Source organism: Rana temporaria (assembly GCF_905171775.1).
Source record: "Rana temporaria chromosome 2 unlocalized genomic scaffold, aRanTem1.1 chr2d, whole genome shotgun sequence".
In the NCBI taxonomy this organism is placed as follows: domain Eukaryota; kingdom Metazoa; phylum Chordata; class Amphibia; order Anura; family Ranidae; genus Rana; species Rana temporaria.
Window position 1 is genome coordinate 277,853 of NW_024404409.1, and position 24,601 is coordinate 302,453.

General features: G+C 50.7%; 1 protein-coding gene across 1 annotated transcript in view; it reads left to right on the top strand.

Annotated features, from left to right (window-relative positions):
• Positions 1 to 24,601, top strand: part of LOC120921555 (protein sel-1 homolog 3-like) — a 264,107-nt gene that overhangs the window by 94,010 nt on the left and 145,496 nt on the right. Inside the window, exons 9-10 of the mRNA XM_040334055.1 lie at positions 10,820 to 10,963; positions 15,825 to 16,030. Of these exons, the coding sequence (XP_040189989.1) occupies positions 10,820 to 10,963; positions 15,825 to 16,030 (350 nt within the window). The remainder of the gene's footprint in view (positions 1 to 10,819; positions 10,964 to 15,824; positions 16,031 to 24,601) is intronic.

Genomic DNA, 24,601 nt, shown 5'->3' on the forward strand with positions numbered 1-24,601 from the left:
AGAGGGCCTTCACCATAGACTGTCCTCTGCCCCCCTGTGTTATATGGTCCAGAGGGCCTTCACCATAGACTGTCCTCTGCCCCCCCAGTGTCATATGGTCCAGAGGGCCTTCACCACAGTCTGTCCTCTGCCCCCCAGTGTTATATGGTCCAGAGGGCCTTCACCATAGACTGTCCTCTGCCCCCCCCAGTGTTATATGGTCCAGAGGGCGATCACCATAGACTGTCCTCTGCCCCCCCCAGTGTTATATGGTCCATAGGGCCTTCACCATAGGCTGTCCTCTGCCCCCCAGTGTTATATGGTCCATAGGGCCTTCACCATAGATTGTACTCTGCCCCCCCCAGTGTCATATGGTCCAGAGGGCCTTCACCATAGACTGTCCTCTGCCCCCCCCCCCAGTGTCATATGGTCCAGAGGGCCTTCACCATAGACTGTCCTCTGCCCCCCCCCAGTGTTATATGGTCCATAGGGCCTTCACCATAGGCTGTCCTCTGCCCCCCAGTGTCATATGGTCCAGAGGGCGATCACCATAGACTGTCCTCTGCCCCTCAGTGTCATATGGTCCAGAGGGCCTTCACCATAGACTGTCCTCTGCCCCCCCAGTGTCATATGGTCCAGAGGGCCTTCACCACAGTCTGTCCTCTGCCCCCCAGTGTTATATGGTCCAGAGGGACTTCACCATAGACTGTCCTCTGCCCCCCCCCAGTGTTATATGGTCCAGAGGGCGATCACCATAGACTGTCCTCTGCCCCCCCCAGTGTTATATGGTCCATAGGGCCTTCACCATAGGCTGTCCTCTGCCCCCCAGTGTTATATGGTCCATAGGGCCTTCACCATAGATTGTACTCTGCCCCCCCCAGTGTCATATGGTCCAGAGGGCCTTCACCATAGACTGTCCTCTGCCCCCCCCCAGTGTCATATGGTCCAGAGGGCCTTCACCATAGACTGTCCTCTGCCCCCCCCCCAGTGTTATATGGTCCATAGGGCCTTCACCATAGGCTGTCCTCTGCCCCCCAGTGTCATATGGTCCAGAGGGCGATCACCATAGACTGTCCTCTGCCCCTCAGTGTCATATGGTCCAGAGGGCCTTCACCATAGACTGTCCTCTGCCCCCCAGTGTCATATGGTCCAGAGGGCCTTCACCATAGACTGTCCTCTGCCCCCCAGTGTCATATGGTCCAGAGGGCCTTCACCATAGACTGTCCTCTGCCCCCCAGTGTCATATGGTCCAGAGGGCCTTCACCATAGGCTGTCCTCTGCCCCCCAGTGTCATATGGTCCAGAGGGCCTTCACCATAGGCTGTCCTCTGCCCCCCAGTGTCATATGGTCCAGAGGGCCTTCACCATAGACTGTCCTCTACCCCCAAGTGTCATATGGTCCAGAGGGCCTTCACCATAGGCTGTCCTCTGCCCCCCAGTGTCATATGGTCCAGAGGGCCTTCACCATAGGCTGTCCTCTGCCCCCCAGTGTTATATGGTCCAGAGGGCCTTCACCATAGACTGTCCTCTGCCCCCCAGTGTCATATGGTCCAGAGGGCCTTCACCATAGACTGTCCTCTGCCCCCCTGTGTTATATGGTCCAGAGGGCCTTCACCATAGACTGTCCTCTGCCCCCCAGTGTCATATGGTCCAGAGGGCCTTCACCATAGACTGTCCTCTGCCCCCCTGTGTTATATGGTCCAGAGGGCCTTCACCATAGACTGTCCTCTGCCCCCCTGTGTCATATGGTCCAGAGGGCCTTCACCATAGACTGTCCTCTGCCCCCCAGTGTCATATGGTCCAGAGGGCCTTCACCATAGACTGTCCTCTGCCCCCCTGTGTTATATGGTCCAGAGGGCCTTCACCATAGACTGTCCTCTGCCCCCCAGTGTCATATGGTCCAGAGGGCCTTCACCATAGACTGTCCTCTGCCCCCCAGTGTCATATGGTCCAGAGGGCCTTCACCATAGATTGTACTCTGCCCCCCCAGTGTCATATGGTCCAGAGGGCCTTCACCATAGACTGTCCTCTGCCCCCCAGTGTCATATGGTCCAGAGGGCCTTCACCATAGACTGTCCTCTGCCCCCCTGTGTTATATGGTCCAGAGGGCGATCACCATAGGCTGTCCTCTGCCCCCCAGTGTCATATGGTCCAGAGGGCCTTCACTATAGACTGTCCTCTGCCCCCCAGTGTTATATGGTCCAGAGGGCCTTCACCATAGACTGTCCTCTGCCCCCCAGTGTCATATGGTCCAGAGGGCCTTCACCATAGACTGTCCTCTGCCCCCCAGTGTCATATGGTCCAGAGGGCCTTCACCATAGACTGTCCTATGCCCCCCCCCCCCAGTGTTATATGGTCCAGAGGGCGATCACCATAGACTGTCCTCTGCCCCCCAGTGTCATATGGTCCAGAGGGCGATCACCATAGACTGTCCTCTGCCCCCCCCCCAGTGTTATATTGTCCAGAGGGCGATCACCATAGGCTGTCCTCTGCCCCCCTGTGTTATATGGTCCAGAGGGCGATCACCATAGGCTGTCCTCTGCCCCCCAGTGTCATATGGTCCAGAGGGCCTTCACCATAGACTGTCCTCTGCCCCCCAGTGTTATATGGTCCAGAGGGCCTTCACCATAGGCTGCCCTCTGCCCCCCCCCCCAGTGTTATATGGTCCAGAGGGCCTTCACCATAGACTGTCCTCTGCCCCCCCCCCAGTGTCATATGGTCCAGAGGGCCTTCACCACAGACTGTCCTCTTCCCCCCTGTGTCATATGGTACAGAGGGTCTTCACCATAGACTGTCCTCTGCCCCCCAGTGTCATATGGTCCAGAGGGCCTTCACCGCAGGCTGTCCTCTGCCCCCTGTGTCATATGGTCCAGAGGGCATTCACCATAGACTGTCCTCTGCCCCCCAGTGTCATATGGTCCAGAGGGCCTTCACCACAGGCTGTCCTCTGCCCCCCAGTGTCATATGGTCCAGAGGGCCTTCACCATAGGCTGTCCTCTGCCCCCCAGTATCGTATGGTCCAGAGGGCCTTCACCATAGGCTGTCCTCTGCCCCCCAGTATTATATGGTCCAGAGGGCCTTCACCACAGACTGTCCTCTTCCCCCCTGTGTCATATGGTACAGAGGGTCTTCACCATAGACTGTCCTCTGCCCCCCAGTGTCATATGGTCCAGAGGGCCTTCACCACAGGCTGTCCTCTGCCCCCCTGTGTCATATGGTCCAGAGGGCATTCACCATAGACTGTCCTCTGCCCCCCAGTGTCATATGGTCCAGAGGGCCTTCACCACAGGCTGTCCTCTGCCCCCCAGTGTCATATGGTCCAGAGGGCCTTCACCATAGGCTGTCCTCTGCCCCCCAGTATCGTATGGTCCAGAGGGCCTTCACCATAGGCTGTCCTCTGCCCCCCAGTATTATATGGTCCAGAGGGCCTTCACCATAGACTGTCCTCTGCCCCCAGTGTCATATGGTCCAGAGGGCCTTCACCATAGACTGTCCTCTGCCCCCCAGTGTCATATGGTCCAGAGGGCCTTCACCATAGATTGTACTCTGCCCCCCCAGTGTCATATGGTCCAGAGGGCCTTCACCATAGACTGTCCTTTGCCCCCCAGTGTCATATGGTCCAGAGGGCTTTCACCATAGACTGTCCTCTGCCCCCCAGTGTCATATGGTCCAGAGGGCCTTCACCATAGACTGTCCTCTGCCCCCAGTGTCATATGGTCCAGAGGGCATTCACCATAGACTGTCCTCTGCCCCCCCAGTGTCATATGGTCCAGAGGGCCTTCACCATAGACTGTCCTCTGCCCCCCCCCCCCAGTGTCATATGGTCCAGAGGGCCTTCACCATAGACTGTCCTCTGCCCCCCAGTGTCATATGGTCCAGAGGGCATTCACCATAGACTGTCCTCTGCCCCCCCAGTGTCATATGGTCCAGAGGGCCTTCACCATAGACTGTCCTCTGCCCCCCCCCCCCCCAGTGTCATATGGTCCAGAGGGCCTTCACCACAGACTGTCCTCTTCCCCCCTGTGTCATATAAAAAATATAAAAAACAAAAAGCCGCGCCAAGAAATGGTTAAACAAGTCCACTACTGAAGGTAGAAATAATAACAATGGAAAAGTCTATGAGCTCTTATGCAGAGGCCAAAAATGCACTAGGTAGTACAAGGACACAAGTTCCATATAATGTGGCACAATGATGTAACGATGGATGTAAATTCCTCCAACACCCAGTGACATGCATGCAGTATGTGAAATTCCTCCACCTGGAAATCAAAGCCTCTTACCAGAAGGTAAGGAATCAAAGCGGATGGCTATAACCCAGCCTCGGCCTTTAATATCTCCAGGGATCCCAGATCAGGAGTCCGCAGCGTCACATGCGATAGATCACAGTTGCTCCATTGGAGGGAGTGTATATAAAAAAGAGGACGCATATAGCGTAATACAGTACAGTAACCAAATTTATAAAAACATAGTCTACTTACAGCAGCAATGAATAAAAACAGCCAATGTATTTAAAAGTTGAAAAAGCCGGCCGGCAAACAGGAGCCCTTCCTCCCGAGCGTGGTGACGTCACTGACGCAGCCTCCCAGACGCGTTTCGTCACAAGCTGACGTTATCAATGGGGGTCTTGTGACGAAACGCGTCTGGGAGGCTGCGTCAGTGACGTCACCACGCTCGGGAGGAAGGGCTCCTGTTTGCCGGCCGGCTTTTTCAACTTTTAAATACATTGGCTTTTTTTATTCATTGCTGCTGTAAGTAGACTATTTTTTAATAAATTTGGTTACTGTACTGTATTACGCTATATGCGTCCTCTTTTTTATATACACTCCCTCCAATGGAGCAACTGTGATCTATTGCATGTGACGCTGCGGACTCCTGATCTGGGATCCCTGGAGATATTAAAGGCCGAGGCTGGGTTATAGCCATCCGCTTTGATTCCTTACCTTCTGGTAAGAGGCTTTGATTTCCAGGTGGAGGAATTTCACATACTGCATGCATGTCACTGGGTGTTGGAGGAATTTACATCCATCGTTACATCATTGTGCCACATTATATGGAACTTGTGTCCTTGTACTACCTAGTGCATTTTTGGCCTCTGCATAAGAGCTCATAGACTTTTCCATTGTTATTATTTCTACCTTCAGTAGTGGACTTGTTTAACCATTTATTGGCGCGGCTTTTTGTTTTTTATGTTTATTTGTGTACTTCACACGATAGCTGCTGCCTTGGTGTTTATTGTGTTGTAGCGCAGTTTTTTTGTTTTCCCCTGTGTCATATGGTCCAGAGGGCCTTCACCACAGACTGTCCTCTTCCCCCCTGTGTCAAATGGTCCAGAGGGCCTTCACCACAGACTGTCCTCTTCCCCCCTGTGTCATATGGTCCAGAGGGCCTTCACCACAGACTGTCCTCTGCCCCCCCAGTGTTATATGGTCCAGAGGGCCTTCACCACAGACTGTCCTCTTCCCCCTGTGTGATATGGTCCAGAGGGCCTTCACCATAGGCTGTCCTCTGCCCCCCAGTGTGATATGGTCCAGAGGGCCTTCACCATAGACTGTAATCTGCCCCCAGTGTCATATGGTCCAGAGGGCCTTCACCATAGACTGTCCTCTGCCCCCCCAGTGTCATATGGTCCAGAGGGCCTTCACCATAGACTGCCCCCCCCCCCCAGTGTCATATGGTCCAGAGGGCCTTCACCATAGACTGTCCCCCCCCCCCCAGTGTCATATGGTCCAGAGGGCCTTCACCATAGACTGTAATCTGCCCCCCAGTGTCATATGGTCCAGAGGGCCTTCACCAAAGACTGTCCTCTGCCCCCCCCCCCCAGTGTCATATGGTCCAGAGGGCCTTCACCATAGACTGTAATCTGCCCCCCAGTGTCATATGGTCCAGAGGGCCTTCACCATAGACTGTCCTCTGCCCCCCCCAGTGTCATATGGTCCAGAGGGCCTTCACCATAGACTGTCCCCCCCCCCCAGTGTCATATGGTCACAGATCTGGGGAAGAAGTTGGGACCCATCCACAGGTAGATGTATGGAAGATATCAGGGCCTTCACCACAAACGCTGGGAACACATTCCATACATGTCACAATGTACAGCAATTGCATCGGTTTTTTTAGAAAAGCCCCGCCTTTTATCATTCATGCTTAAGCGCCAATCTGATGTCACCTAAACGTAGGCATTTCCCCACCTCCCCTCCCCCAGTGATTGTGTCATCTCTGAGCCGGTGTCTCAGTCCAGGAATTAGATGGTGACCCTGGATGTTGTCTGAACAGAGATGGTGCCGTCCTTCTGGAGAGAGATACAGATGAAGATGAGGTCAGGGGCCACACTGTAACGACACCCCGAGTATGAAAGGGGTCAAAGTCGTTTAGGATATCCCATTCCCGAACACAAAGGCAGCTACCGAACCCTCCAATCAGCCAAACAAGAAACCCAGACAAATAATTCTCCCCCAAGTACGAGACGAGGCTCCGTGTTGAGGGTCAAACAGGAATGACAGTTTATTCAAGCACATGTTACACGGATATCTCACTTCAAAACACTCCCCCCACCCTTGGGAAACAGGGCGGGTTAAACTGTCCAATGACAATGGTGATACAGGTCAGGTGTGTTTAACATCTCATCAGTAAACAGTCTTATCAGGGGGCTGCTGGAGGAATCCCCCCTCCCTCTTTCCTCACAGCAAACACACTCACACATCCCATAATAGTTGAGGCGGCCAGCCACAATAGACAATAGAATACAGTCACACCCCAAACCATCCCAGCAAAGAGTACACAACAGCATGAGACAACACACAATATATACAACATTGGGTCTGACTAGCACAGATCATAGTGGGGTTTTCGGCCCCCCTGTACCCCTATTAGAGACACAGGGGGATCTACACATAAGAGGGTCGGGGAAGCTGGACAAGGAGCCTCCAGAATCTCCAGGGTAAGCTGAGTTCCACAAACCCCCCACCCAAAGTGACCCCCGTCACAAATCTCCTCTTTCGGTGGGAGACTAACACAGGAGGGAACCCCAGACCGGTTGACTCTGAAGTTAGTGAGTAGTTCCAGCCCCCCAATGCTGGTACCCACACAGTACCCCAAATAAATTGTCCCAAACAGATCATTACTCACCCCGCCAACCTCTGCCTCTCTCAGAGAACATACCCGCCACTGGGGAGAGGCCTGGAGTGGCCCTTCCCCCTGGAGTCCTTTTAGCTGCTGGAGAGAAGACAGGGTGACTGGGCTCAGTTCATCATGCTGTTGGGGATCTGGGCCAACTGCCCCCCATCCCTGGGGTATACAAGTGGGGACTGAAGTCTCATCCACTTGTAGGTGAAAATCCCCCGGTGCTTGGAGAGCAAGGCTGACATCCTCCTGTCTCAGTGCCGCACCATTTTCTAGGGTTGTGTCAGTGAAGACCGAAGTCCCATCCACTACCACAGGAACCCCCTCTTCTGTTAGTGGAGGGCAGAGGCCAGCAGTACTCTGCTCCGTTGCCACCAGTTCTGCTGGGTGTAGGAGCTTCCCTACATCATCTGCTCCAGCTCTCTGTTTGGGAGAGAGGCCGACTGCCCCGGCTCCCCATAACTCTGTAGTTGTTGTCAGTAGTGGGCAGAGGTTGGTAGCACTCTTCCCTGTTGCCAGCACTTCAGCTGGGTTGGTGTCAGTGAAGACCGAAGTCCCATTCACTACCACAGGAACACCCTCTTCTGTTAGTTGAGGGCAGAGGCCAGCAGAACTCTGCTCCATTGCCAGCTCTTCTGCTAGGTGGCTGTGAATGGAGACCGCAGTCCCATCCCCCGATATCAGCTCAAGCTGCAGTTGTGTGTAGGGGCAAGTAGAATTCTGCCCTGTTAGCACTTCAGCTGAGGACCCCACATCATCCACTCCAGGTAACTATTGTTGAGGGAGGTCGACTGCCCCGGCTCCCTGGAACTCTGAAGTTGTTGCCGGTGCTGGACACAGGTTGGTATCACTCTGCCCTGTTGCCAGCACTTCTGCCTGGGGTTTGCTAGGTGGTTCCTCCTCTACAGAAACGTCTATTAAATCCCCAGTCTCTAGAATTGCTAAAAGTGTGGGACAGAGGTCTTGGACCTTTTGTTCGGTTGCCAGCGCTTCAGCTGGAGAAGTTTGTTGTAACTCCATAGATGCTGTTGGCAGTAAATCCCATGTCCCTGTCAGTGTTGTGGGAGAAAGGCCGACTACCTCTTCTCTTAAGAAGGCCGAAGCCACTGTAGATGCTGGGCAGAGGTTAGCAGGGCTCTGCCCTGTTGTCCGCACTTCAGGTTTGGGGACGGAGATTCCACTGCTGATTCTTCAGCCAGGATTTCAGAGTTGTCAACTGGTATTTCCTCATAGTCCCAGGCAAAGGGAGCCCCACCCTGCTGCTGCTAAGCAGAGTCTAGCAGCTGTCTGTAGGTGATCTCCAGCTCCCATTCCTGGACGGCCAGAAACTCCAAATCTTCCTGTAACCAGTGCCCTTCCGAGACATTAAATTTTTCCTCTCTGTGTTCCATTATGTCCTCCAAACGCCACTCCCGATCACTCCCAAAGTCAGGGTCCCTGGACAGCCTCCAATACAACAATCCCAGGCCATCATAGTCAAAGCCTTCCATGGGGCTGTCATCCACTGACCACGGGCACTCTTGGGCTACATACCACCGGAGGACTCTGTAGCTGTTGTCCAACCGCATCTCTGCCCGGATCAGCCTGCTTAACTCTGTCCACTCCTGCTTCGGTTGTTCCCCCAATAACAGCATTCGTACGTCATACTGCGACCAGTACCTTACATGGATGGAGGGGAGGACCTTACCCTGGTCCTGAATCGAATCCGACCATCCCAGCGGGGCCTCCTCTGATACTGGTCCTCTGTGCTGTATCCGCATCTCTAACCTCCTTCCGAATTCCTCTTCCATGGCGGCTGGTATCTGTACCTCTCCTTTCAGTTGGTGACTTCTGCTGCTGCTGCACCTCTTTGCTGTAGCCATTTTGCATTCACAGCCGCTATAACCAGGTCTATGATCTCCGGTGGAGGGTTAGGACAATAATGTGCCAGTCTTATGTTAACAGCCCGATCAAAACTTCCCACTTCGGGTGTCCTGTCTGTTACACTGGGCCTTTCGGTTATGTTGGGTCTTTCGGCTCCATCCATTTAGACTAGTTCTGCGATAATGTCCCTCTTCTTACGGTTATTGGCCAGTCGGCCCCGGTTCTCCTTGAGAGTCCTTGAGGGTAGAGAGCTTTAGCCATTCATACTGTGCCTCCATTGTCCTGTGTCCTCTTGTAGCTGTCTTTCTGGCTGTGGGAATCATCCCGCTGCTTGCCACCAATATAACGACACCCCGAGTATAAAAGGGTTAAAGTCGTTTAGGATATTCCATTCCCGAACACAAGGCAGCAACCAGACACTCCAACCAGGTGAATAAGACCCCCATACAAATAATTCTCCCCCAAATACGAGACGAGGCTCTGTGTTGAAGGTCAAAAAGGAATGAATGTTTATTCAAGCACATGTTAACAGATATCTCACTTCAAAACACTCCCCCCACCCTTGGGAAACAGGGCGGGTTAAACTGTCCAATGACATAGGTGATGCAGGTCAGGTGTGTTCATACTTCTCATCAGTAAACAGTCTTAGCAGGGGGTCTGCTGGAGGAATCCCCCCCCCTTTCCTCACAGCAAGACACTTACACATCCCATAATAGTTGAGGCAGACACCACAATAGACAATAGAATACAGTCACACCCCAAACCATCACAGCAAATAGTACACAACAGTCAACACACAATGGCCAGATTCTCGTAGAATGGCGTAAATGTCGGCGAGCGTAACGTATCTCATTTACGTTACGCCGCCGCAAGTTTTACAGACAAGTGCTTTATTCACAAAGCACTTGCATGTAAAGTTGCGGCGGCGTAGCATAAATCACCCGGCGCAAGCCCGCCTAATTCAAATTAGGCGGGTAGGGGTGTGTAACATTTAAATTAAGCGTGTTCCCGCGCCGAACGTACTGCGCATGCGCCGTCCGAAAAATATCCCAGGGTGCATTGCTCCAAATGACGTCGCAAGGACGTCATTGGTTACAACGTAAATTGACGACTTACGCAAACTACGTAAATTTATAAATTTCGACGCGGGAACGACGGCCATACTTAACATTGGTTGCCCCTCATATAGCAGGGGCAACTTTACATCGGAAAAACCTAACTTAAACGTCGTAACTTCACTGCGTCGGCCGCGCGTACGTTCGGGAATTCGCGTATCTAGCTAATTTGCATACTCAACGGGGAAAACGACGGAGGCGACACCTAGCAGACAAAAAAAAAATTGCATTTAAGATCCGACAGCGTAAGAGCCTTATGCCTGTCGGATCTAATGGGTATCTATGCGTAACTGATTCTAAGAATCAGTCGCATAGATACGACGGCCCAGATTAGAACTTATGACGGCGTACATGGCGTTGCGCCGTCGTAAGCCCTTTAAGAATCTGGGCCAATATATACAATGTATACAGCATTGGGTCTGACTAGCACCGATCAGACTGGGGTTCTCAGTCACCCTGGACTCCTATTAGAGACACAGGGGGATCGACACATAAGAGGGTCGGGGAAGCTGGACAAGGAGCCTCCAGAGCTCTCCAAGGTAAGCTGAGTCCCACAAACCCCCCACCCAAAGTGACCCCCGTCACACACACTGTGATCGTTCTGAGCAGTAATGACTTCCTGGAATTCAGAGCATTCAATGTGAATAATATGTCTGATGTCAGGTCCACCACTTCCCCAAACTGTTACTTTGTTTTTTCTTACTTCTGATTGGTTTCTTTGTCTGTTTCTCGGTCACATGGTTCCAGGAGAATGCGGAGACCCCTATAGTGATCTTTTGACTCGTTTCCTGCCGGAAAATACCTTTCCACAATGTACAGAGAGGGAAGGACCCCCTCCCCTCCACAGGGCACTTATCACAAAACTGCTGAGGAAAAGAGCCACTCAGGGAGGTAAGTGCGCCTTCCCGACGTGTGACTACAATATTACACTTCTGTCATAGGCCATGTGGAATATTTTAGAGGATTTAATATGGTCGGCACTCGATATTCCTTGGGATAATAGGAAATATTCTGGATGAATTTTGTATTTTCATTCTGGATGAATTTGTATTTTCAATGCCGCCTTTTGCCGTTTTCTTACAGCTTTTCCTAAAATTCCCATTGTTTACAGACCTCAGTAGCTTATAGAGGTTGTAAACCTCTGACAGGAAATAAGAGAGAAGTAAGTTCCCATTTACACCGTCACTCTGCATTAGCCAATCGCAAAGGCATAATGTGGTGCACAGGTTACCATGCATTGCGCCAACACACTGGTTACTGCAGCACGATAGGGTGAACGGTTCCTAGGGGTACATCATTGGATGGGGTGAACGGGTCCTAAGGGTATATCATTGGATGGGGTGAACGGGTCCTAAGGGTATATCATTGGATGGGGTGAATGGGCCCTAAGGGTACATCATTGGATGGGGTGAACAGGTCCTTAGGGTACATCATTGGATGGGGTGAACAGACCCTGAGGGTACATCATTTGATGTGGTGAACGGGCCCTAAAGGTACATCATTGGATGGGGTGAACAGACCCTGAGGGTACATCATTTGATGTGGTGAACGGGCCCTAAAGGTACATCATTGGATGGGGTGAACGGGCCCTAAAGGTACATCATTGGATGGGGTGAACGTATCCTAAGGGTACATGGTTGGATGGGGTGAACGGGCCCTAAAGATACATCATTGGATGGGGTGAACGGGCCCTAAGGGTACATCATTGGATGGGATGAACAGGCCCTAAGGGTACATCGTTGGATGAGGTAAACGGGTCCTAAGGGTACATCATTGGATGGGGTGAATGGGTCCTAAGGGTACATCATTGGATGGGGTAAACGGGTCCTAAGGGTACATCATTGGATGGGGTGAATGGGTCCTAAGGGTACATCATTGGATGGGGTGAACAGGTCCTAAGGATACATCATTGGATGGCGTGAACAGGTCCTAAGGGTACATCATTGGATGGGATGAACAGGCCCTAAGGGTACATCGTTGGATGAGGTAAATGGGTCCTAAGGGTACATCATTGGATGGGGTGAATGGGTCTTAAGGGTACATCATTGGATGGGGTGAACAGGTCCTAAGGGTACATCATTGGATGGGGTGAACAGGTCCTAAGGGTACATGGTTGGATGGGGGGAATGGGCTGAAGGGTATTGTAACGGCTACCCGGGCTAGTGAGAGGGTCTCAGCCGTTGGAGAAGTCCCTTTCCCTGGCAAGCTGCGATATGCAGTAGACATGTGCACAGAATTTTTTTTCGTTTTTTTTTGTTCTGTTTCGTATCGTTCTGTAGGTTCGTTCCCGTTCGTTTTTTGTAAGACGCCCGTTTTCCTGTTCGTTCCCGTTCGTTTTTCGTACGACGCGATTTTTTCGTATTCCAATCGTTTCGTATTTTGGTTACCGTTTTATTTTCGTACATGCGGGATGGTTCGTTATTCTGTTTAATTCATGTTCGTTACTTGTTAGACAATAATTTTCATCATTTTGTACTTTCGTAAATATATCGCGGGATTCGCGGCACTTTCAACACGCGGCTCATCCATATTAACTATTGTTAAGCCCCATACACTTGGTCAGACTTTTTTAACAACAAACATAAAAACGATCGTTTTACCGAACGTTCGTTCGTTTTTAAACTCCATCAGAAAACCATTTTTGGGTTCCAGGTTTAAAAGTCTGGCCAACTGATCTCCCTTCAGACGAAAATCCACAGAAAAGTTTATTTGGCTTTCCTGTACTACTCAGCACAAAAGAGAAGCTGCTTCACTAACTAACTACACTCACTGCCCATTCACAAAAAAGAAAATGACATCTTATAACAAAAGATTTGCATTCTGTATTTTGAAACCAAATTACGAACAGAAAAAAGGAATTCAGAATACAGAATACAAATCTTTTGTTATAAGATGTCATATGAACATACAAACAGAAAAAGGAATCAAACAAAATACAGAATGAAAATCTTTTGTTAGATGTCATATGAACATACGACTGAAAATCAAAATACGAACAGAACAAGGATTCAAACAAAATACAGAAAGCAAGTCTTTTGTTATAGATGTCATATTCGTTCTTTTTGCCGTTTTCGTTTTGTCGTATTTTCGTCGGATCGTTCGTTCGTATTTGCGGTTATCGTTATGCGTTATGCGACTCATTCGTAATCCCGTTGTTTTCGTATTTTGGTGCTTAAATTTTTTTGTATGTACACATTATTCTGCGGGTACGAAAATGAACATTTTCGTACGAAAATAACATTCGTACGAACGGGAATGCACATATCTAATATGCAGGTACCGCCGGTATATCCCATCGAATGCCCTTCCAAGAAACGAGACGGGCTACATTTGCAGAGTCAAGCAGGACTGATTTTTAATGGTTCACTCTGATATTTTATACAGTATTCAAGGCACATGAACAATCAAACTGTCCCCACCCACACATCACACCGTGGGGAAGCTTCAATCACCTTCTTTGAGCTAATTATAAACATTTCTTCATTACCAGAACTCAAACACAATGATCTCCTTGAATCAATCAGTCTCTAGACGTTCCGGCACCGAGATCTACTTAACATGACCTGGCCGGGCACATTCCTTTCTCAATAGAATTCAATTAACCTTTAGAACAATACACACTCACAGATCATCACGTTAGCATACACCTGGCAAGAGGCTGTTAACTGGTAATACACAACAGAGCGTCAATTAGCATTTAGCAGTGAAAAAGTCCCTCTTCAATTAACCCTTTGAGCTCAGTAACCAGTCATGCAGTCCTCTGTAGGCAGAATAGTTCATAGGTCCGTTACAGGTATATCATTGGATGGGCTGAACGGGCCCTAAGGGTACATTATTGGATGAGGTGAACAGGTCCTAAGGGTACATCATTGGATAGGGTGAACAGGTCCTAAGGGTACATTATTGGATGAGGTGAACAGGTCCTAAGGGTACATCATTGGATGGGGTGAACAGGCCCTAAGGGTACATGGTTGGATGACGTGAACAGGCCCTAAGGGTACATGGTTGGATGGGGTGAACGGGTCCTAAGGGTACATCATTGGATGGGGTGGATGGGCCCTAAGGGTACATAATTGGATGGGGTAATCGGGTCCTAAGGGTACATCATTGGATGGGGTGAATGGGCTCTAAGGGTACATCATTGGTTGGGGTGAACGGGCTCTAAGGGTACATCATTGAATGGGGTGACCAGGTCCTAAGGGTAGATCATTGGTTGGGGTGAACAGGCCCTAAGGGTACATGGTTGGATGGCGTGGAAGGGCCCTAAGGGTACATCATTGAATGGGGTAAACGGGCCCTAAGGGTACATCATTGGATGGGGTGAATGGGTCCTAAGGGTGCATCATTGGATGGGGTGAACAGGCCCTAAGGGTACATGGTTGGATGGCGTGGAAGGGCCCTAAGGGTACATCATTGGATGGGGTGAATGGATCCTATGGGTACATCATTGGATGGGGTGAACCGGCCCTAAGGGTACATGGTTGGATTATACTTACCTCCAATGTGCAGCTCGCTTTGCACAGAGTGGCCCCGAACATCGTCTTCTGGGGTCCCCCAGCGGCTCCTCCCCGCAGAAGATAACCCCCCCTGGGAAGCTTTTTACCAAGGGGGTTACCTTGCGGGTGCGCTCCTGTGTCCAGCATTCGGCATCCATAGCCGCTGAATGCCGCCCCCAGCGTCCGCATCATTGGATTTTATTGACAGCAGTGGGAGCCAATGGCTGCGCTGCTATCAATCTATCCAATGAAGAGCCGAGATCCCTGGCAAAAATCCAGCTCATTCTCGACACAGGGCTTTCGAGGGCTGAGGGGGGCCGGTAATTGTCAGATGTTTTCTCACCTTAATGCATAGGATGCATTAAGGTGACACAACACCTGTGTTTACAACCCCTTTAAGGGTACATGGTTGGATGGAGTGAATGCGCCCTAAGGGTACATGGTTGGATGGGGTGAATGGGCTGAAGGGTATATCATTGGATGGGGCGAACGGGCCCTAAGGGTACATGTTTGGATGGCCTGAATGGGCCCTAAGGGTACATGGTTGGATGGCATTAATGGGCCCTAAGGGTACATGGTTGGATGGCGTGAATGGGCCCTAAGGGTACATGGTTGGATGGCGTGAATGGGCCCTAAGGGTACACGGTTGGATGGCGTGAATGGGCCCTAAGGGTACATGGTTGGATGGCGTGAATGGGTCCTAAGAGTACATGGTTGGATGGCGTGAATGGGCCCTAAGGGTACATGGTTGGATGGCGTTAATGGGCCCTAAGGGTACATGGTTGGATGGCGTGAATGGGCCCTAAGGGTACATGGTTGGATGGCGTGAATGGGCCCTAAGGGTACATGGTTGGATGGCGTGAATGGGCCCTAAGGGTACATGGTTGGATGGCGTGAATGGGCCCTAAGGGTACATGGTTGGATGGCGTGAATGGGCCCTAAGGGTACATGGTTGGATGGCGTGAATGGGCCCTAAGGGTACATGGTTGGATGGGGATAGTAAATAGTGGAGCTTAGCCATGAAGTTGAGAAAAGTAAATCTCCAGTAACATGAAATGATATCAGGGGGGGCACAAGGGCCAATAGAGTATCCTGGTGGGCATCTTGTAGTGTCGGCTCCTAGAGAAGGATTTTTTTGTGGAGCTTTGCCATATACAGTCTAATTTATCCAACAACCAATCAGAACTTGGTAGTGAAACTGCACAGATTGGATGGCTCTTTGCACAACTTATTATCGAGTTTCGTCTTTTATTCAGGTGACAGGAAGTTCCGGGGTGAGCTCTTTGGACGAGCGCTGCACAGGATGTACCTGAGAAGAGTCTTGGCTCCCGATGGTCTGTCGCTGATCCGGAAGTCTATGCCGCTTCTCCTACAAGCCGGCTGCCTGGGGTACCAACCCGCTCTCTTCCTGGCGTCTGTCCTCTTCCAAACCGGCCTGGGAGTGCGAAGAGACCAGTACAAGGTACGGTGCATGAAGAGCGACTCAACACCCCGCCTGGCTCTTCCCCTCTTTTCAGGTCTTCTTACTGCAGCTTTGGTTTTTCTGGGAACATTTATTCACTTTACATTTCATTACCATAAAACCACAGAAGGAGGCTGATAACCCAACAACGCGGATTGTAGGATGGAGTGTAGAAGAGTTGTGGCTCCATCGGGTTTTTCCTATTATTTGTGTCCCCAAGTGATGAGAAGTGATTGGAAATGTCCCTGATGTGAGAGGAAAGTCCCTCTTTACCGGTGTCACCAGCACAGGGTCCTCATTGGAAGATGGCTTCTCATTGCCTGTTCTGGTGACAACTGTGACACGGGACATAGAGAAAGGAGGAATCCATTTATCGGGGACACAGACAGTAAGTGAAACCCAACAGAGGTTATATATAGAAGAAAGGTTTTCTTCTAGAGTTCCACTTTAACAATCATGATTATTACGAGTGTAGCACTACCCCCGGATGAGCCCCCACGTGTAGCACTACCCCCAGATGAGCTCCCACGTGTAGCACTACCCCCGGACGAGCCCCCATGTGTAGCACTACCCCTGGACGAGCCCCCACGTGTAGCACTACCCCCGGACGAGCCCCCACGTGTAGCACTACCCCCGGACAAGCCCCTACGTGTAGCACTACCCCCCGACGAGCCCCCACGTGTAGCACTACCCCCGGAGGAGCCCCCACGTGTAGCACTACCCCCGGAGGAGCCCCCACGTGTAGCATTACCCCCGGACGAGCCCCCACGTGTAGCACTACCCCCGGACGAGCCCCCACATGTAGCACTACCCCCGGACGAGCCCCCACATGTAGCACTACCCCCCGGGGGAGCCCCCACATATAGCACTACCCCCGGACGAGCTCCCACATGTAGCACTACCCCCGGACGAGCCCCCACGTGTAGCACTACCCCCAGACGAGCCCCCACGTGTAACACTACCCCCGGAGGAGCTGCTGGATCATTTTTAGGCGGCATGTTACCTCTATTTCCTCGCCGTCTAGGGTATCAGATGAGAGTTGAGAAAAAAAGTTCAATGTCCACACCTAATGCCGCGTACACACGATAATTTTTCGGCATGAAAAAAACGATGGTGTGTGGGCTTCACATGATTTTTCGGGTTCTGAAAAACGACAATTTTTTTTCGAACATGCTGCGTTTTAAACTATGTCGTTTTTCGGGTTGTAAAAAATGGTCGTGTGTGGGCTAAAACGATGTTAAAAACCAGTGCATGCTCAGAAGCAAGTTATGAGACGGGAGCGCTCGTTCTGGTAAAACTAGCGTTCATAATGGAGATCGCACATTCATCACGCTGTAACAGACAGAAAAGCGCAAATCGTCTTTTACTAACACGGAATCAGCTAAAGCAGCCCCAAGGGTGGCGCCATCCGCATGGAACCTCCCCTTTATAGTGCCGTCGTACGTGTTGTACGTCACCGCGCTTTGCTACAGCATTTTTTTAAAACGATGGTGTGTAGGCAACACCGTTTTAATGATGAAGTTGGGAAAACTTCGTTTTTTTTAATGCCGAAAAATGATCGTGTGTCCACGGCATTAGACTTTTTTCTTTGATTTATTTGCTGAACTTGGTAAAAGAATAAAAGTAGTGGTGGAAGAGGTGGAAGGGTAACAGGTTCAGGTGCACAACTTCTGTCCGGAAACACTCCTGCTTCCAGCAACTCAGCTTTCGTCGCCACTCTAGCCAGAGCGGGCATTGCTCCCCCTGGATAGGCCTCTCTCACTAGCCCAGCAGCCGAGATGGAACTGATAGTGGTCACCTGCAGCACAGCCACGGCTGGAACAGAGATCCAAATCTGAAAACAAAGTAGGTCAGAGGTAACTAATCATCTAAATTTAAAGCAGGGCCAGCAAAGAGAATAGCTGCCCGCTACACTTATAAGAATTAGTCAGGTCCTAAAAGAAAAGGTATTCCATGGAATCAGGTCCTGGAAGACCCTTAAGAAGGTGTCAGGTCCTGAATAAGTTGGGAATATAAAAGAAGGAGTCAGGTCCTGGAAGACCTTTAAAGCGGAGTTCCACCCAAAAGTGGAACTTCCGCTTAATCCACTCCTTGCCCCTTACATGCCACATTTGGCATGTAATTTTTTTGGGGGGGGAGTGGGGGCTTCAGGAGGAGTGGGACTTCCTTTCACCCAGGGACCGCCTAGGCGATACGTCATATCGCCTACAGCGGCCCCTCCCTGACCAATCACAGTGCGCAGCGCCGCTCGCGCATGCGCCTTGAGTGCCCGGCCGTGAAGCCGAATGCTGTCATGGCCAGGTGACCACACTGAAGACGCCGGCCGGACAGGGGGGGAGGGGAAAGGAGCGTAGCTCCGGCAGTCGCGTCGCTGGACCGTGGATACACTTTTTGTAGCTGACGGCTTTTAATAAACAGTAAAAAGGCTGCAACTCCCAATGAAGAACAGGTCAGATCTTGGAAGACTTTATAAACAATTTGGTGCTTGAAGATTTAGAAGAAAGAGTCGGGTTCTGCAAGTTGTGGAAGACTTTACAACTCGGGACCTGGAGGAATGATAAAAACACATCCGCTCCTATAGGTAGATTCACAAAGAGTTAGGCCTCTACAGATAAGCCGACCTAACTCTGAATCTGCACCGACCTAAGTTTAAGGCCCCGTACACACCATAGAATCCATCCGCTGAAAAATCTCAGCGGATCGGTTTCAGCGGATAGATTCTATGGTGTGTACATTCCTGCAGATATTTATCCGCGGGAATTTCACGATTCCAGCAGATAAAAATTTGTAGACATGTCTACAAATCTATCCGCTTGAATCGATCCCAACGGATTGATCCGCTGGTCTGTACAGACTCACCGGATCAATCCGTCCGAAGGGATCCCCCGCATGCGTCGTAATGATTCGACGCATGCATGGAATTCCTTATATGACAGCGTCGCGATCATCGCGGCGACGGCGCGACACGTCATCGTGAGGGGATTTCGGCGTGGATTTCGATCCTATGGTGAGTACACTCCACCGGATCCAAATCCGCTGAAATCCTCGAGAGGATTTATCCGCGGAAACGGTCCGCTGGACCGTATCCGCGGATAAATACTCTCGTGTGTACTAGGCCTAAGTGTATTCTCTAACAGGGCTTGCGCCGTCCTATCTTAGATTGCAATATTTTGGCTGACCGCTAGGTGCCGCTTCCATTGCGAGGCCCCTGCAGTCGAATTACGTAGTTTCCGTAAGAGATAGGCCGCCTAAAGTTAGAGCTATGCTCTAGTGGACTAGTAATGTTAAGTATGGCCGCCGTTCCCGCCCCGACATTCGAAATTTTTACGTTGTTTGCGTAAGTCGTCCGCGAATCGGGATTTACGTCGTTTACGTCCACATCGAAATCAATAGGCCAGTACGGCGTACTTAGCCGCAATGCGCACTGGGAAATGTAGTCGGCCGGCGCATGCGCAGTGTAAAAAAATGTCAAAAACGTGAGGTCAAGCCTCATTACCATGATACACGCCCCCTCCCAGTCATTTGAATTAGGCGCCCTTACGCCCGCTCGTTTGAGGCTACGCCGCCGTAGATTAGCAGGTAAGTAGCTTGAAAATCACTACTAGCCTAGCTAATTTACGGCGGTGTAGCCTAAACAGGCTAGGCTAGGCCGTCCTAAAGTTAGTCCAATCTCTTTGAATCTACCTAATAGATCACGTTTTGAACCCAAATGCAATTCTCTTGTTTTTTAGCTTATGGCAGAGAGATAAGGGGTTAGAACCTCTGAAATGCTTTGTCAATTCTCTTCCAGACCAGTGTGGTCCCGGCACATGACTATTGTATAACAGATGATCTGAACACCCACCTGCTTTACCCGGCCAACCCAACTCCTCCCCTTTCCATTTCTCCATTAATGGAGACCACACCATTCTGGAGTAGAATATTATCCGTAGCGGCCCCTTTATCAATAACTCACATCCAATGAAACACAACTGTATAAAACATCTGTTACACCCCCACCCGCCAGTCAGATAGTGGTCTTTGCAGGAAACCCCCCAGAATTGCCATCCAATCATCACAATGCACTGCAGTACCTGAAATCGGCCTCCAGCTGACATACTGGAGACAACCAAACCGACTGACCACAGTGAACCGATAACCAAATGAATGAATGAATGAAAAATTTATATAGCGCGGCACATGCGAACTGAATCGCTTCTGGGCGCTAGTTGTTAGTGTCTCATGCCTTTCAGAAAAGCAGGGTTTTGATCTGCCTTCTGAAAGACAGGTGGTTTTGCTCCAACCGAATGCTGGTTGGCAAAGCATTCCAAAGCCTGGGGCCCTGGAAAGCAAACCTTCTTTCTCCTTTGGACTTGTATTTGGTTTTAGGAACCTTGACCAGATTTTGGTCGGTGGATCGCAGAATGCGGTTGCAATAGTGCGTTTTGATCTTGTCGCAAAGATATCGAGGAGCCTTCCCATGGATGCACTTATGTGTCAGGCAGAGTGCTTTGAATGCAATTCTGTCTTTCACTGGCAACCAGTGAAGGGATCTCAGCGAAGGTGAGATTGATTCCCAAGATTTTTTCCCAGTCACAAGTCTAGCGGCCGTATTCTGTACGACTTGAAGACGAGCGATTTGGTACTTGGGGAGCCCGAGGTAAAGGGCATTTGCATAGTCCAGTCTGGAATTCACGATTGTTCCCACCACGACTGCTATGTCTTCTTTGGGAATAAATGGAATAAGTCTGCGTAGAAGGCGCATCAAATGGTGCGTCCCGCTGACTACTGACCCTATTTGTGCGTCCATTGTCATGAAGGTGTCAAACGTGACTCCTAGACTTTTGACTTTGGAGCTAGGGGAGATGGTCTGACCCAGGATGGGCGAAGGTGTCCAGTTAGTTGTCGGTTGTCTCTTCCGACTGGCATTGAACATAAAGAGTTCTGTTTTAGCGCTATTGAGTTTGAGATAACTCTTAGTCATCCAGTTTTCTATTGAAGAGAGACATTTCTCTAATCTGAGATGATGATCCTTTTTTTGGCAGATGCGAAAGTACAACTGCGTGTCGTCTGCATACGAGTGATAGAGTAGTTCTTGGCTACTGATAATATCAAAGAGAGGACGAAGATAGATATTAAACAGCACCGGTGATAGGGGGGATCCTTGGGGGACCCCACATGGCACCGCGCGTTTTTCTGACGTGAAAGATCCCAGTTTCACTGTTTGTGAACGGTTTCCGAGAAAAGAGGAGAACCATGGTAAGGCATCTTCTGAGACTCCGGCGACTTCTGTTAGTCGTCTCAGTAGCAATTTATGGTCTACTGTGTCAAAGGCTGCGCTTAGGTCCAGCAGAACCAGGAGACACGATTCTCCTTCGTCTGCGGCCTCGAGCGCATCATCCCATATTTTCAGTAAGGCCGTTTCTGTCCCGTGTCCGGGACGGAACCCGGATTGAAATGGATCGAGTAGGTTGTGGGTATCCAGATGCTGTTGCAGCTGATTTACCACCACTTTCTCCATTATCTTGGACAGAGCATTTAGACCTGTTATGGGACGGCGGTGAGTTGGGTCCATAGGATCCAAATTAGGTTTTTTCAAGATCGGCAGGATTGTGCCCTCTTTCAGCAGGGAAGGCACTATGCCTTCCTTAAATGACTGATTTATAAGCTGTGTGATCGGAGGCGCCAGGATGTCGGCACATTCCTTCAGTAGCTTGGTGGGAATGATGTCATTGGGTGCTGTGCTGTTGCGCAGCGCACCAATGAATTTTTTTGTGGTATCAATGGAGATGGGTTCCAAAGTGAACTTAGTTGATTGTAGAGGCGTTCCGTCGGTGTTTTGATTGAAGAGGGGGCTGAGTGGAGTATTGTTTTGCCGAATACTTACCCGAATTTTTTCAATTTTGTTGATGAAGAAATCCGATAGTTCATTGCAGAACTCTTGGGTGTCTGAAGTGGGGACTTCAAGACATCCCGGATTCATGGTCTGGGTGACCATCCTGAAGAGTTCACGTGGGCGATTCATTGCGCTGTTAATCACCGTGGAAAAGTGAAGTTTCTTGGCTTTGAAAATTTCCTTGTGATATCGTGTAGTTACTGCTTTGTAGAAGTTGAGGCGGTCTTCTGAAGGACTTCTTATCCAGGCGGCTTCCGCCCTTCTGCGCTCTTGCTTCAATAGCGACAGCTGGTTATTGAACCAGCTGGACTTTTTTGCCCGGCTGCGGACTTTGCGCTTTGGTGCTGCTAAGTCGGCTGACTGTAGCAGAGCTGCATTTATGGCATCCAAAGTATCTGAGGCTGCTAGCTGAGGAGGAATAGCCCCAATTCGGTTTCCCAGGGTAGATCTGAAGAGTTCCGAGTGGAGCTTCCTCTGAGATCTAGCCCAGTGTATAGTCACCGGCTTGGGTACTTTCATGACTAGTGGAATTCTGGGAATTATGAAGCTAATTGCATGATGGTCTGTCCATGGCAAAGGTTCAATACCCAGAATGTTTATTTTCAGATTTTGTCTGAAAATTAGGTCGAGAGTGTGACCTGAAGCATGCGTGGGTCCGCATATAAGTTGCTGAAGACCTAACCCTTCCAGGTGGTCGATGCAGGCATCCGCGATGGGATCCTGTGAGGAGTTGGCCCACAAATTGAAATCCCCGAGCAGCAAAAGATGATTGCTGTTAAGGGAGTAAGTGGATATGAACTCCGTTAATGCTGAAATCAAATGCGATTTGGGCCCAGGGGGCCTATAGCAGAGGAGAATGTGAATGGTCTCCTGAGAGTGAGCTTGAAGTTGAAGCGTAAGAGTTTCCATAAAAGGTAGAGGATTTTGAAGGACCGGTTTAGTGATTGCAATATGAGACTTATGAATCACCGCCAGGCCTCCTCCTCTTTGCCCTATTCTATTTTCCGTTAGGATACGATAATTTGCTGGTACCAGTTCTCCAAGAATGGTGTTGCAATCGTCTGACAGCCAACTTTCTGTAATGAAGAGGCAGTCCAGATCGTTTTGTAGTAAGAAATCATGGATTTCTGATCGGTGTTTAACTGCTGATCTAGTGTTAAGCAACGCACATGATATGTGCTTGAGCTGTGTTGAATGGTTGAAATTTTTGATGATCGATCGTCGATCGATTCTCAAAAGTTGATCTGATTTTAAGGCTTTTTTGGTGACGGCAGGTAATATTGTTGCGAATTGTCTCAGACCCCAAATGGTTTCCGCAGAGTATCGCAATTTAACCATTGTTGCCAGTCACCGTGGGCGGGGGGTGCGGGTGATCGGTGAGAGAGGATTCGGAGAATCCTCGCTCTCAGCAGTCCTTGGTCCAGAGGAAGGCAAAAAAACCCTGGGCAAGCTGGCCAATGTGCTGCGGCAGGGAAAAAAATTCCTTCCTGATCCCTAAAGGCGATCGGCTTCAAGCCCTGGGTCAAAGACTGCTGAACTTAATGAGGGGAAAAAGAGGGGGGGGGGGATGCTGGGTGTCACTGTTGCTGGGGTGCACCAAGATGGCCGCCAGGCAAAGATACAGGACCCAGGCTGGGGGGGCAACCAGGTTGGTAAGAAAATGATTCCCCCAATCTGGTTGCTTAGCAGGGGGGTGGAGGGGACCTCTGGGGGTGCGGGGGCGATAATCAGAAAGACCCGCACTATTGGTGGCAGGCGCAGGGAGAAAACGGACGGAGCGCCGGTAGGCCGCGGCTGAAGCCGCGGACTTTCCTGAGGCGCGGCGGCCGCGGAAAGTAGCAGGCTGGCGCGGGCGTGTAAAAAACGCCGAAAAGCGCCGAGAATACACCCAGGTGGGGTGTCTAGGGGCCACCACAATCGTGGGTGGCCGTGCGAGTGGGGATGCCGAGCCCAAGAGGGGAATAGAGAGCCGCAGTGAGGGGTCTGAGTGACGGCTGCCCTGAGAAGGACGGCCGTCAGTGGTTCCCCTGGATGGTAGGCCCTGAGAGGCAGGGTCTTACCTGCGGCGAATGAAGGAGTCCACGAGGAGAGAAGAGAGCTGGATTCCTGGTTCCCAGTAGTTCCTAGTAGCTGTTCCCTGTGCAGGACAGGTAATGGTAGTCTGCCTAGTAGCTGACTGTCAGGTCTGGGTGGGAGCAGGCTCGTAACGGAAGGTCCGAAGCACCCTACTCCACCTCTGACACTGACTGACTGACTGACTGACTGACTGGACAAATTCCAGCTAAACCCACGTTATCTGGAATACCACCAGCATGCTCCACACCACCGATGGGTCCCGAATTCTCCTTATCTGAGGTTTCTTCCTTCACCCGCAAGACCAACACCCGCCAACTGCCACTACATCCAAGGATCCAACCACCAGCGTGCTCCACACCACCGATGTGTCCCGAACTCTCCTTATCTGAGGTTTCTTCCTTCACCCGCAAGACCAACACCCGCCAACTGCCACGACATCCAAGGATCCAACCACCAGCGTGCTCCACACCACCGATGGGTCCCGAATTCTCCTTATCTGAGGTTTCTTCCTTCACCCGCAAGACCAACACCCGCCAACAGCCGCGACATCCAAGGATCCAACCACCAGCGTGCTCCACACCACCAATGGGTCCCGAACTCTCCTTATCTGAGGTTTCTTC